Here is a 12938-nt window from a genome sequence, read left to right as displayed (position 1 = left end):
GATCAGCAAGAGACTGTGCCTTGGAGAAGGCGCCTGGGCTCAACTTCTGGCATCCACAAACACAGATGTGTGCCCGCATGCACGGTACTCAGTGGGGATCTGATTATCCACTAGTGTGCTCGTCTGTATGCCACACCCCCAAACACGCACCTGCACACACACACACACACACACACACACACACACACACACACACACACACGCTAAAATTTCAGAGCATTATGCTCATAGCTGTTTTACTTCACTTGCTATTTGTAGAGTCGTACAGAGTTCAGATGGGAACGTGTACTCACATGCGACTCTGCGCTGTGTGAGACTCCACAGATGAGGCGGGAGTTAAGAATTGAGGCGACTGGCCAGATTTCCTCTGTGCCACATACAAAGTCCTATCTTTGTGTACCCATGAGCTTTGTACAGTTGGGAAACTCGTCACACTCTTGAAGTCACTACGTTGCCTTACTTCAGAGTTATGGTTGTTTAGTTCTGTCTGTGCTTCTGCCACCTACGTGGGAAGGAAGGCATACAAAGGCTATTAAATCTCAGTCCGAGACAAATTTTTCTCTTAAAGTATTCAAAGGCACTTGCAAAATAAGGAAGGGACCCTCGTGGGAAAACAAGATTATTGAGCCCACATTTTCATCTGTAACTCGTTCCTGTTGACTCTCAACCTTCCCAGCGAGGGCTGATGTGTCTGGAAAGCATAACAGACGAATCTTGCAAAGGTCAAAAGGGATGACCCCCACCCCCAGTCTGCACATGTTAGCCCTAGGGAAGCAGGCGCTGACATAAAAGCCCTCCACCTGATGGGCTTATCAAATCAACCCCATCTTTCTCCTCCACCAGGGCGCTGCTGCAAGCAGCATGGGGGTGCCTGGGCAGTGCAAAGCTGGAATCCCCTGAGCAAGCAGCGTTTCAGCTGGCTGGACAGATCAAATAACACTTGGGCTAGTTAACAAAAGACGCAAGCGGGAAGGTGTTGGAAGCCAGAGTGTGGAAATTTACCCAACATTGTTTCTTTGACAGGGAAGGGGACACTGAGAGATGCTGCTGCATTCCTGCGGTCCTGCTGCATCCGGTGGAGCAGTCTCAGTCAAGATGGCATGGATGAGTGGGTGAAAGAGGATGTGCCCCCATGCAAAGCCTCTGGAGGGTCCTGGCCTGGCAGCTGAGTTCTTTTTGGACTTGGGGCAGCAGGTGTAGCTGCAGAGCTCGTGAGAGAGTGGCTTTTCCCAGCTCTTTACTCACAAAACTGGTTGGGGTTTGGGGACTCTAAAGGGAACTTGGGGAAAGATAACCTGGCAGAAATGGAAAGGAACCCCCAGAACCTTCTAGAATCTATTAACTGGATCCCCTCTTACTGCTCAGAGCACAGAGGGAGGCTGTGATCCAATTAAGCTTTGGACCCACTTAAGTAAAGCAACACAGCTCAGCAAGCAGCTTCTGCATCTGAGCCAGACAGGAGGATTCAAAGGGAGAGAGTGGCTGCATATTTTACTCTGAGATCCAAGGAGATAGAAGATAAGGACACTGGCTTTCCTTCTAATAATGCCAGATCCGGAAGAAGCATGAACCATTTTAAACATCTAAGAGGGTTCTTGAAGCATAGGAGTTGGTGGCAAACCCTCCCAGTGCAGGTAAGAACAGTTGCAGCATCCAGCTGAGCACGTCAGTGAGCAAGGACTTGCGGCTGTTCCTGTCCCCTGGCAACAGTGACCTCACCAGGAGCAAAAGCGTCCCTCGGTTGTGAGATTTGACAGAATGAGGTGTGCCGCGGAAACAACTCGCTGGAACTTGGCCTTTCCTGCCTGTCCCCGGATCCCCCAAGAGGCCCCAGTCCACTGAGTCAACGATGGCCGAGAAAGGTGACTGCATTGCCAGTGTCTACGGGTATGACCTTGGAGGGCGCTTCGTTGACTTCCAACCCCTAGGCTTTGGGGTCAACGGACTGGTGCTGTCGGCTGTGGACAGCAGGTCTTGCCGGAAGGTAGCCGTGAAGAAGATTGCTCTGAGCGATGCCCGAAGCATGAAGCATGCACTCCGAGAGATCAAGATCATCCGGCGCCTGGACCATGACAACATTGTCAAGGTGTATGAGGTACTAGGACCCAAGGGCAGCGATCTGCAGGGCGAGCTCTTCAAGTTCAGCGTGGCCTACATTGTCCAAGAGTACATGGAGACTGACCTGGCCCGGCTGCTGGAGCAGGGCACGCTGACCGAGGAGCATGCCAAGCTGTTCATGTACCAGCTGCTGCGTGGGCTCAAGTACATCCACTCTGCTAATGTGCTGCATAGGGACCTGAAGCCCGCCAACATTTTCATCAGCACGGAGGACCTTGTGCTCAAGATTGGGGATTTCGGGCTGGCAAGGATTGTGGATCAGCATTACTCACACAAGGTAAGACTGCCCGGAAAGGGATCCTGAAGGATGCACACAGCGTTCCAGAGGGGTTGTCCTTTCTCCATTAGAATCAGGAGACTGATGTTAGCCTGGGGGGAGGCAGAAGGTGCAAGACAAGATCCATGGCTTGAGAAGTTGCTGGGGATAGAGGGATCTAGCTCCTTGGCTTCACCACGTGACTCTGGGCTGTGTGTGTGTGAAAGGTCAGCTCAACAATGTCTAAACTTTTAGCCCGGAGCTCTGTGGCTTTAATACTGTGTGGTTGATGACTGTTTCCTGTCACATCCACTGACCCTAAATGTTTGCATCATTGTGTCATTTCCATTACTGGCTACTCGGGAGACCCCAGCAGGCTCTCCACGCTAAAAGCATTATGCTCTGGTCTGTCTTACCTGTCTTACCTACTCCTCTCAGCAGGGCTGGCCCATTCTGGGTCTCTTCAGTCAGTGAAGGGTGAGCAATGGGTGTTGGGGGGAGGGGGAACACTAATCTGATAAACTAGCGCTCACTACAGATCAGCTGATGTCTGCTCTCTTGGGTCCTTCCCTCTGTGGAGTCAAGTCATGCTTCAGGATGGTTATGTTAAGAGTCCCCCATGGTGCATCACAGAACCATCCCAGCTGCACCGATAGTGACACATGTCACCACCATTTGTTTCCAAAAGCCCAGGCCTCCTTCCTGACCCGCTGCATCTTCGGGAATGGCCTGTTCTCCTCTGCCAGACATGTTGCCCCTGTAAGGTGCCTGAGAGCCCCTTTTGAACATGTCATCGGTCACCCTGAAACAGAGCCAGTCTTCCAGCAAAATCTTTATACTTTGATTTTTTTTAATTAGAACATTTCACAGGAAGTAAGTACCCCATGAAATGTTAATAGCCAAGGGTGAGAGTAGCCATAGAAGATGAGGGTGACTCTGACCTTGGATATGGTTTTGCTTTATCTCTAGGGTCTTCCTTGTTCCTCTTCTCTATGCAGTAGGAAAAAATAACAGGCAAAGGAGCCACGACTCCCTGTTCACCGGCACTGGCTGGAACTTGACTCCTGCCCCAATTTCAGACCCCACAGCAATCTCACTGCCTCTGGCTTCTCAGTGCCACACATTCCTTCCCTACCTTAACCATGTGCTTGCCTTCTGAGCTCATCCCCCCCTCTGCGCTCATCCTTCCCCCCCTTATCCTCCCCCCCCCCCCCCCGGCGCTCATCACCCCCACCTCCCGCTCATCCTTCCCCCTGCGCTCATCCCCACCCCTGCGCTCATCCTCCCCTCCCCGCACTCATCCTCCCCTCCCCGCACTCATCCTTCCCCCCCTCCCCGCACTCATCCTCCCCCCTGCGCTCATCCCTGCAGCCCTGTCGTCTGTCGAGACTGACAGCCAAGTCTGTAGGCGAGAAGCCCATGGCAAACCAAAGGTAGCTTCCTTCTCTGTGTTCCCAATACGACAGGCCATTTTGTTCCCCTCCCTTCTGGTCAGGGGCTATGACGTCATGTCATTGAACCAATGGTTTTAACCCTAGTTGTTTTCTCATAAAAGTGGAACCAGAGAATCTACATTTCTATCTTGGATACACGTGTATGGGTGTTTGCCTACATATATATATATATCTGTGCACCATGTGTGTGCCTGGTTCCTGAGGAGGCCAGTAGAGGGCGCCAGGTGGTCAGGAAGATGGCTCCTTGGGTCAGGGTTTGCCGTAGTGGCAGTTTTGTTTTGCTGGAAACAGGGTCCAGCTCTGTGGCCCAGGCTAGCCTGAATTACAAATCAGTCTTCATGCCTTGGCCTCCTTAGTGTTGGGATTACAGGCATTTCCCATCAATCTCAATTGTTGAAACAAGTCTTGAGATACGGCATGGTATGAACCACCCCATGGTGTGAGGAGTTCAGGAGATGGGCTCCCAATGGATGGCACTGTTTTGGACAAGAATCTCTCACCCCTGGAACCTCAGTTTCCCCCACTTTTGACAGAGCTGTGTCCTCGCTGCGTCTCTGACTTGTAGATAAGAATCAAAAATAACCATGAATGTAGAATCGCTTGAAAATTGGTAAAAATTACATCGCTAAGCACCCACAGAGCCGAAGCACAGTGCAGGGGCCTGGGGCTGCAGAAGGACGGGGATCACTTAACTCTGTTTGCCATGTTCCTGCCACTTCCTGATGGGACTTCCATTCTCCCCATGCAAAGGAATTCACATGTTCTCTTGTCATCTCCTTAAATGAGAGGGGGTGGCCCTGTATGAGGACAGAAACAGAAACTGGAGCCAGTTACTAACCTGGTGTGTGTTCACATTGACCTGGTATTCCGGGGTCAGTCAGGCGCCACCTACTGTTGCCATTTGCCCTTGTTCACTTTCTGCTCTTAGCTTGCTGCCCTCCTCTTCCTCCAAAGATGAGGAAGGCTTCATACTCGCTGCTTTTATTTACCCAATGTACACTGAAATCAGTTCTCACTTAATCCTCATAATACCGTGAGGCACTTACGGCAAATGGACCATTTGACAACCCAGAGAAGTGGCTTTATGAGATAGCATGAGGCTCCCAGGGCTGACTGGTGGGAGGGGAGGAGCCCAAGGAACTGGGGGCTTCTCACACACGGTGAGGGCTCTTCTTCCTGAAGCGCACTGAATTCTGGGTGGGAACTTCTTTGAGGTCCTTCCTCTCTTCTAGCACTGACTACTTTCCACTCTACCTGGTGGGCATTTTTGTCTGGGTCTGTTCTCTCCCTGGTAGAGTCCCATGCTATTGGGGGGATGTTTCTTGTTCAGAATGGAATCTTACTGGTTCCTGAGATCTGGGCCTCAGTTGATTTTGCTAGTTTTACTGGTCAGAGGGAAGGACCTTATGGAGGAAGCTAATGTGTTTATGGATTCCGTGGTTGGAAAGTCTAACCCAGAAAAGGAACTCTACGCTCTTGAGATGCGTGTGTTCCTGTCGTGTGCATCTGCATCTGTGCTTGCCAGTGTCCTTGGAGGACGGTGTCACCAGGCCATCTGCTCTGTGAACGCTGTGTCTCTTGAAGAGGATCATTACTTACCTGGACTTAACTTTTCCATATACTGATCCAGTCCAGGGCCAGAGTGGTCCAGCTAGAGACCTCTTGGCTATGCATGACCCACCTAGCAGTGTGTAGCAGTCTGGTCTTCACCCTTCCATCTTTATCCTGGGTATAGTGTCTCTTCCACGCCTGCATCCTTCATCTGCTACAGGACCTTCCTAGGGCTGGTCTAGAAAAGATTCCAAAAGAAATGGCCTTCTCGTCTTTAATGAGCAACTAAACTAAAAGAGCTCCAAGGCGCACACACTCGAGAGCCCTCTGGGTCTATCATACCATTTCTAGGGCTCATTACCGGGTCAAGGAGGCAGTAAAGTCACAGACACAAAGGCAGGAGATGACATGGGGAACAGTGAGGAAAGACACTCTTGGTTCTTCCTCAGCAGAGGCAGTCTAGGAAACACTGGTACCTGCATCATTGAATGAGTGATATTTACATCACTGTGACCAAAGTATCTGACCAAAACTATCAATCTTACTGGAAGAAACATTCATTTTGACTTATGCTTTTAGTGGGTCTCTCTTAGCCATCATGGTGATGACATGGTAAAGTTCATGGCAGCAGGATGGAAGGGGTAAGGTGTTCCTATCACTGTGGACCAGAACAAGACAGAGGTGGGACAGAAGCCAGGGGTGGTAAAAACCTTCAAACACCCACACCTCATGTCCTGGTTTTCTCTCTCCATGATAAAATACCCTGACGAAAAGCAACATAGCCCGGAAAAGGTTTTATTTAGTTCAGTCTCAGATTCCAGGCCATGATAGCAGGGAAGTCAAGGCTGTAAGGACTTAAACAGCTCAGTAACATCCACCGCAAGAGTGGAGGGAATGGGTGCATCAGGCTCACTTGCGTGTCTGTGTGTGGCTTAGTTTCTCCACTCACAGTTTAGAACCCCCTGCCTAGGGAATGGTTGTACCCACAGTAGACTGGGTCTTCCCACGCCAAATAACTTAAGATAACCCCACAGGACAACCCAATGTAGACAGTCATTCAGGTAAACCCAATGTAGGCAACCCCACAGGTCAATCCAACGAAGACAACCCTGCAGGTCAAACCCATTGGTCAGCTCGGTGTAGACAACCCCGCATTGAGATTCTCTTCTTAGATGATCCTTGCTTGGGTCAAAAATGACAATTCAAACTAACCATCACAACTAGTGACTTGCTGCCAGCCATGCCCCACCTCCTAAAAGATGACACAGACTCATCCAAAGCCCCCAGAACACGACCCTCTATGGGAACATTTCAGGTTCAAACCGTGACAGTCGTTCAGCTTACTGCATGGCTGACAATTCCTTTTCCTTCCCCAGAGGATGCCCGGGATAAGAGCTCTGTCCACAGGCTTCCTGGCTACCCTGCCCATCCCTGTCACTTCACAGGCAGACGGATGAAAGGGGAGGAGCCATGCGTAGCTTGTGACTGTGCGTTGTTGTTTTGTTTTATAAGCCCACTTCTCATCTATTTCCATTCTGCCGCCGCCACTTCCATTTTCGCTGTGGGCTACTCTCCAAGCAGCTGGGCTTGGCCTGGAGCTCCTGATGTATCCTGCCCTGGCCTCAAACTCCAGATGCTCCTGGCTTAGCCTCCTACGTGCTCTGTCACAGGTGTGCGCCCCACACCCAGCTCCCATTCTGCTTCTCTCCTATTAGTCTGCTGAAAGGGGGGGGGGGTCAACATTCCTTCAGATGCACTAGGGACTAAGCTACTCACGGAGCTACTTGCCCATGTAGATGTCATGATGACACCAGGCCTCAGGTTACTTCTGCTGAAGCATGGGACCCGCTCTTGTCAGCATGGCCCTGGGAGAGCTGTGACACCCTTCTTGAGAGCATATCCATTCCTGGTTTTGGGTTTTTTTGAGTCCCTTTCCGCTCACTCTCCCTACAAACTTCATTGTCCCGTGTTATTTGTGTCAAGAAGAGGTGGCTGAGTGATCCGAATGTATTTTCCTTTGAATTTATCAGATTAGGAGATGAATGATCTCGAAGGGATTTTAAAAAACATGCTTAAGACTTCACTGAGCCCTGAGTAAACTCTAGGAAATGGTACCAACTCTCCCTGGAAAGCAGACACGAACAATCCACTCACTGAGAGCCTCATTGTCGGAGTGAACGTGCCCCTCCAGGAAGGGCCACCCAGAGCTTTCCAGACCCGCACAGTGACCCCTGAAGACCGCCTGCAGACCCAGCTTCCAATGAGGTACAGGGGGAAATGCCCAGGAGAAAAAGGAGGAGGAAACAGGCTCATGAGAATTTGAGCATCAAAAGGTCTTCCATTTTTGGCAGGTCCCCGAAGCAACTGTGCCCTTCCTGCTAGGCTGGTGCTTTGAGCCCCAAACCTCTAGCTACTTCCTAGTCCCCTGTCTTCTTACCTCATTCTTGACCAGAAAGCTTTCCCTTCACCTGCCTATCTCCTGGCAGTTCCCTACAAACCAGCTAGCTTGGTGGGGTCTCTAAGGGAGGTTACAAGCCAGCAGCATCAGCCGATGCTTGGCTCTCATCTCAGAAGCTTGGGTCGAGCCATCTGTAGGCCCCATGGGAATCTCATGCTCCTGACCCTGTAAGAGCCGTTGATGGAAAGAAATGAGGCATCTTGCCTGTGGATGGAAGCCAGTGCTTGTGATACAGCCCATAATGCTCAGCCCTGCAGTTCTGAGACCAGCCCTGGAAGGCCATGTGGCTGAACTTGAAGCATGTACCTTAACTGGAGGGCTTGATCACGGTGGGCAGCACAGCTCTGGAGAGTCTCAGTTACATTTCTTCAGAAACCACCTGTTCCCCCATGGTACTGTTAGACCAAAAGTTACACAAACCGGAAACCTAAGCAAAAGGAGCCCTGCGTGTTCCTGCTTGATTTTAACAGTTGGGAGATATGAACAGTGATTTTTGGAAAACACGCACTTCTCCTTCTGGTGTAAACTACTTCAAAGATGTTATTTAAAAAACTAAACGCTGGTTTCACAGTTGGATAGGAACGAGTGTTTGAAGGCTAGGCAGACTGCTGTAGTTTAAGGCCGTGGTTCATTTGTGGCCCCGGAGGAGCCCATGAGACTAAGCACAGTCTGCAGCCTGGGAACCCAGCCAGGGACAACTGGAAGCCAAGGCCGCCTTCATGGTGCTGGTTTAGTGTCACCTTGCCTCCTCTATCTGTTCTACCTGCCTTTGATGACCTCGGCCATCTTCCCGAAAAGATACCCAGAAAGTGTCTTCCTTCCATCATAAACCCTTGAAACTGAACCTACGAGGAAGAATGGTCACGTCGGTGGCTTTAGGAGAGCATCCTTTGTGATCTCAGTACTTGCTTACATCCCAGATGGTCTCTGCTGGGAACACAGTGCAGAGGATGGGGAAAACCAGCCCAGAACCCCACAAAGGACTAGGGTCCATCATACTGGTACCATGAGGGACCCAGAAACCACCCACAGAGGCCATGGGAAAATGGACGTGTAGAAGGACATCTTGCTAAAGGACCAGCCAGCGAAGATTACTTTCTTAAGCTATTAAACATGTTATTCCAATCAGTGGAGCAGAAAAGATATATTTAAAAGACTATGGAATATCCCTTTTTAAAAAGGAAACATATGACCGAAGGAAGGGATTAGAACCGAGGCTGTCCTGAAGAGTAAGTGTCTGGATGCTCGGGCAAACTTGGAAAGCTAATTTTCTGGGCGCTCAGGACCTCTGTAGAAGTCCTGGGAACCGGTACCTCAGCCTCATGGTGTCCTTTTCTGCCCACCACACCCAGGCCCTCCCAAAAGCAACCCCACCGAGCTCCAGGGGGTATTTAACAATTACTTCTCCACAAGCAGTGATCAGTCAGGACTAAGCTCTTCAGAGTCCTGAGGTAAGGTCCTGAAGTAGCCAAAGGTGAATTGCTGAGCAAGAGAGGAAGGGGCTTGCGGTACCAGCTATTTGCCAACCAGTCTGCTGTTTGGTCATGCTCAAGTGGTACACAGCGTCTATACATTGCTGCCACCTCAAGTCCAAGTTCATCTTCTCAAGTGCGCCTGGGGTGGATTCTCCCTGGGGAGGAAACAGCTGACTAAATGGTTCAAGGGAATCCATGGCTCCTCCTCTGACCTCCCTTCTGTGAACACCCACCTGGCACTCACCTGTCAATCTGGGCTCCCCACTGCTATGACAAGCACAAAAGGTTCAGAGTCCAGAAACACTCAGCCTGCTGATGATGCTGAGAAGCATCCCATAGAGTACCAGGCTGGCGGGTGGCAAATCCTCTATTACTGGAACAAAAGTTTATGTTCCCTGGATTCAAGATTCACATGTTTTTGTCCGTCGTTAAGAACGCCCTCTCTCTGCTTTCTGTCACTGTTTTTACAAAAAGATGAGATGTTTTTCCTTCCTGCTGCTAGTCCCCTGTATGTCATGTGCTTTTTCCCTCTGGCCACTTTCAAGATTTTCCTTTGCTGTCTGTCAGCAGCTGAAACATGGTCTTTTTTTTTTAATTCAGCCTTTGCTGTGTTGGACTGTTGGGGACAGCGGTCTAAAACAGAAGGTTCCCAGGGTGTTAACTATGCCTTCTCTGACTTTAATGGCTCCCATCGAAATCAGGACCGTACGGCTGAGTTGGAGACCAGCGCTCTTCTCGAGCACAGTTTGCAGTCATCCACCTCACCCAGAGTGACAACACCATCTTGTCTTTGTGCCCTGGAAATGCAGTGACAGCTCCCGTCCCACACACTGTTCCCTCACGCCCACATAAACTACCATTCACCCCTACGGAGTCTCAGGTGTTCTCCAGGAGAGCCAGTCAGTTGCCCCCTCCTCTTCTTATCCACACTCTTGAGTGGCCTGTTTGCTTGCCTCTTCCCAGATCCCCCAGGGGGCCCTTGGATTAAGGACACATCCATGCCCATTTTTCTGGCATTTAGCACAGTATCTGACCCACAAAACGTGCTCAGGAAATGCTGGTCGACTCATGTACCAGCCATGCCTCTGCTTTCTGTTAACCAGAGTGTGGCTCTCCAGCGTCTCCGGATTACGCTTCACTTATCCTCAGGACAGCTTTCAAATATTTAACCTCTCCTGCCCTGTCGCTCCCACAGCCCTGCAGTCTGGGGCCCCTTTGTCTCCATGCCGTGCTTTTGGGGCTTTGTTACTCGGTGCTTGCTGGTGTTAAATGACTCATCCCTCAGATTGTCTGTAATAGGCACTACCGTTGGCAGATGGGGACACTGAGGCACAAAAGTCACCCAGGCAGTCTGACTTCCAAGCCCAGCAGAGGACACACGTTCAGTCCCTGCTCCACTATCGATTGTTTTCCCGCTGACTGCCCTCCAGGGCCCACGCCATCCTACCTGCCCTCTCGTTGACCCCCCCTCATCCTGTCAGAACCTTTCTGAAGTTCAGTGAAGAATAGACCCTATGTGATTTCATTGGCCCAGAGTGAGTGTGAGTGTCTGTAAATGACACCCCACCCCTGCTCCTGTGGGTTCTTTGCCAGTGTGTCATCCTAAGGGCTCACAGTGGGCCGTTGGCCAATTAATTTGTTAGTTCCATGTTCTCTATTTTAAATATGTGGTTGGGTTTTTGTTTGCTTTTGCGCTCAAGCACAGGTTGTGACCTTTGTTCCTGATAGAGCTCATCTTCTTGGCTCAGAGAGATCTTTGTGAATCTTTATTCTATCATCCAGCTTTGTCCTTTACAGCTTCATAATATATTTAAGGACTTCACCCACCTCCTAGGACCTCACCTACACCACTAATTAAAATGTGCATAAAGAGATTAGGCCAAAGGCCCAGCCTCGTGGCCACCGGGCACCTCTGGCCTGTGAACCACACAACCAGGTACCCCCATTTACATAATTATTTAGCCATTTAACCCACATTTTTAAAACTTGTCCACAAAGATGTAGTAGATGTAGCTGGAGGAGGAACAGTCTCTTTATTGAGGCTCAGGGGCACTGTTTTCAGAACTCTCGTGTTCTACCTCAGTACAATTTAAGCTCCTTCTGAAGTAGAACAAAGCTGCATGGCCGTCTACAACACTTTAGCCCCTAGATGCGCACAGTATGGGTATTGGCAGACATTACTGTTTTAAGAAAAATGGATATGTGAAAAATGTTAACTTCAAGCAATCATGTTTATCCCCGCAATGGTGTGTCACGCAACTGTTTTCAATGGTGTTAAAGGCATTTAGAATCACAGAGAAAATCGTTATATAGTGATAAGCTTAAAAGGTAAGACAGTGACTAGCCAGATGGCTCAGAGCAGGAAACTTCTTGCCCGGTTGGAGCAGGGCTGGCTCCCTGAAGCCCAGGTGAAGGGAGAAGAGAACACAGCCCACGAAGTTGTCTTCTGAGCCCCACAGGAGCCCCATGGCGTGGGCACCACGTGCACACACATAATTTAAAAAGCAATGCACAGGCCAGGTGGTGGAGGCGCATTCCTTAAATCCCAGCACTCGGGAGGCAGAGGCAGGTGGATCTCAGTTTGCAGCTAGCCTGGTCTACAGAGTGAGTTCCAGGACAGCCAGGGCTACACAGGGAGACCCTGTCTTGGAAAAAAACAAAATAAATACACAGAACTGTATAGGGGATATGATCATAGCACCTGAGGAAAAAATAAGGAAGAAATATACATTAAAAACAGGCTACAGGAGCTGCAGAGAGGGCTTGGGAGTTAAGAGCACTGGCTGATTTTCCTGGGGCCCCCACCCCCAACCACCTGCATGCACATGACGTAAACTCAGACACATACCAAAATATTTAAAATCATTTTTAAAATAGAAACTCCAAGATGTTAATGGCAATTGATGTTTATATTTTTGTTATAGTTTCAAAATTCCCCAAATTGTAGAGTGAGAATATGCTTGGCTTCGTGAGAATGAGTTTTCCCAGTGAGCGTTCAGGAAATTTGACACAAAAGTTCACTGAAACTGTATTCGTTATGGGGAGAAAAAAAAAAAAAAAAAACCTGTTTAATCCGAATCCTTCAGTTACCCAAAGAGAATAGCTATGTCTACTATGGCCCAGGAGCCTGGGAAAACTGACCCTCTGCCATGTCCACTGGGTATAAGCCTTACCTCCCCGCCCACCCAGAGTGGCAATCCTGCTTCAGCTTGAGGGAACTGAACAAGGTGCGCCCCCCCCCCCCACCAACCCCTGCACCTCAACCCCTGCCAGGAAGCAAGGCGTTACTAAGCAGGCGTTAATGGGTACCTCGAGAGCCTGCCTGTGGCTGGCTCCATCCCCTGACTCCTTCCCTTACTGGACTGAGGTAGACACCAAATGATGTGTTAAATGCTCAGCCTTGTCAGGCTTCTGGAAAGTACCCAAATAGATAGTGGCTGCTGCTTAACTGTGACTCTTAATTGAGTCTTAAACACCAGACTTTCTACCACTCACGGTGAATTAGGGATGGGACGAGGGGTGTGTGTGTTGCCCTTGTTTCTCTTCTAGGGTACAAAGGCATGCGGAAGGGTGGGAACGAGTGAGAACACCTTGGAGTGAACTTGTTACAGTGGGTTGAGGAGGAA

The 12938-nt window shown here is 49.9% G+C and overlaps 1 protein-coding gene across 4 annotated transcripts in view; it reads left to right on the top strand.

The window, feature by feature from the left end:
* Positions 1–12938, top strand: part of Mapk4 (mitogen-activated protein kinase 4) — a 125659-nt gene that overhangs the window by 83167 nt on the left and 29554 nt on the right. For all 4 annotated transcript variants that reach the window (XM_038332029.1, XM_038332026.1, XM_038332027.1 and 1 more), the window contains exon 2: positions 1024–2395. In XM_038332029.1, coding sequence (XP_038187957.1) covers positions 1850–2395 — 546 coding nt within the window. In that variant the 5' untranslated portion in view covers positions 1024–1849. The remainder of the gene's footprint in view (positions 1–1023; positions 2396–12938) is intronic.

The sequence above is a fragment of the Arvicola amphibius genome, chromosome 5 (assembly GCF_903992535.2).
Source record: "Arvicola amphibius chromosome 5, mArvAmp1.2, whole genome shotgun sequence".
Lineage (NCBI taxonomy): Eukaryota > Metazoa > Chordata > Mammalia > Rodentia > Cricetidae > Arvicola > Arvicola amphibius.
Note: the sequence above shows the minus strand (reverse complement) of the source record. Positions and strands in the feature narration are given on the sequence as shown.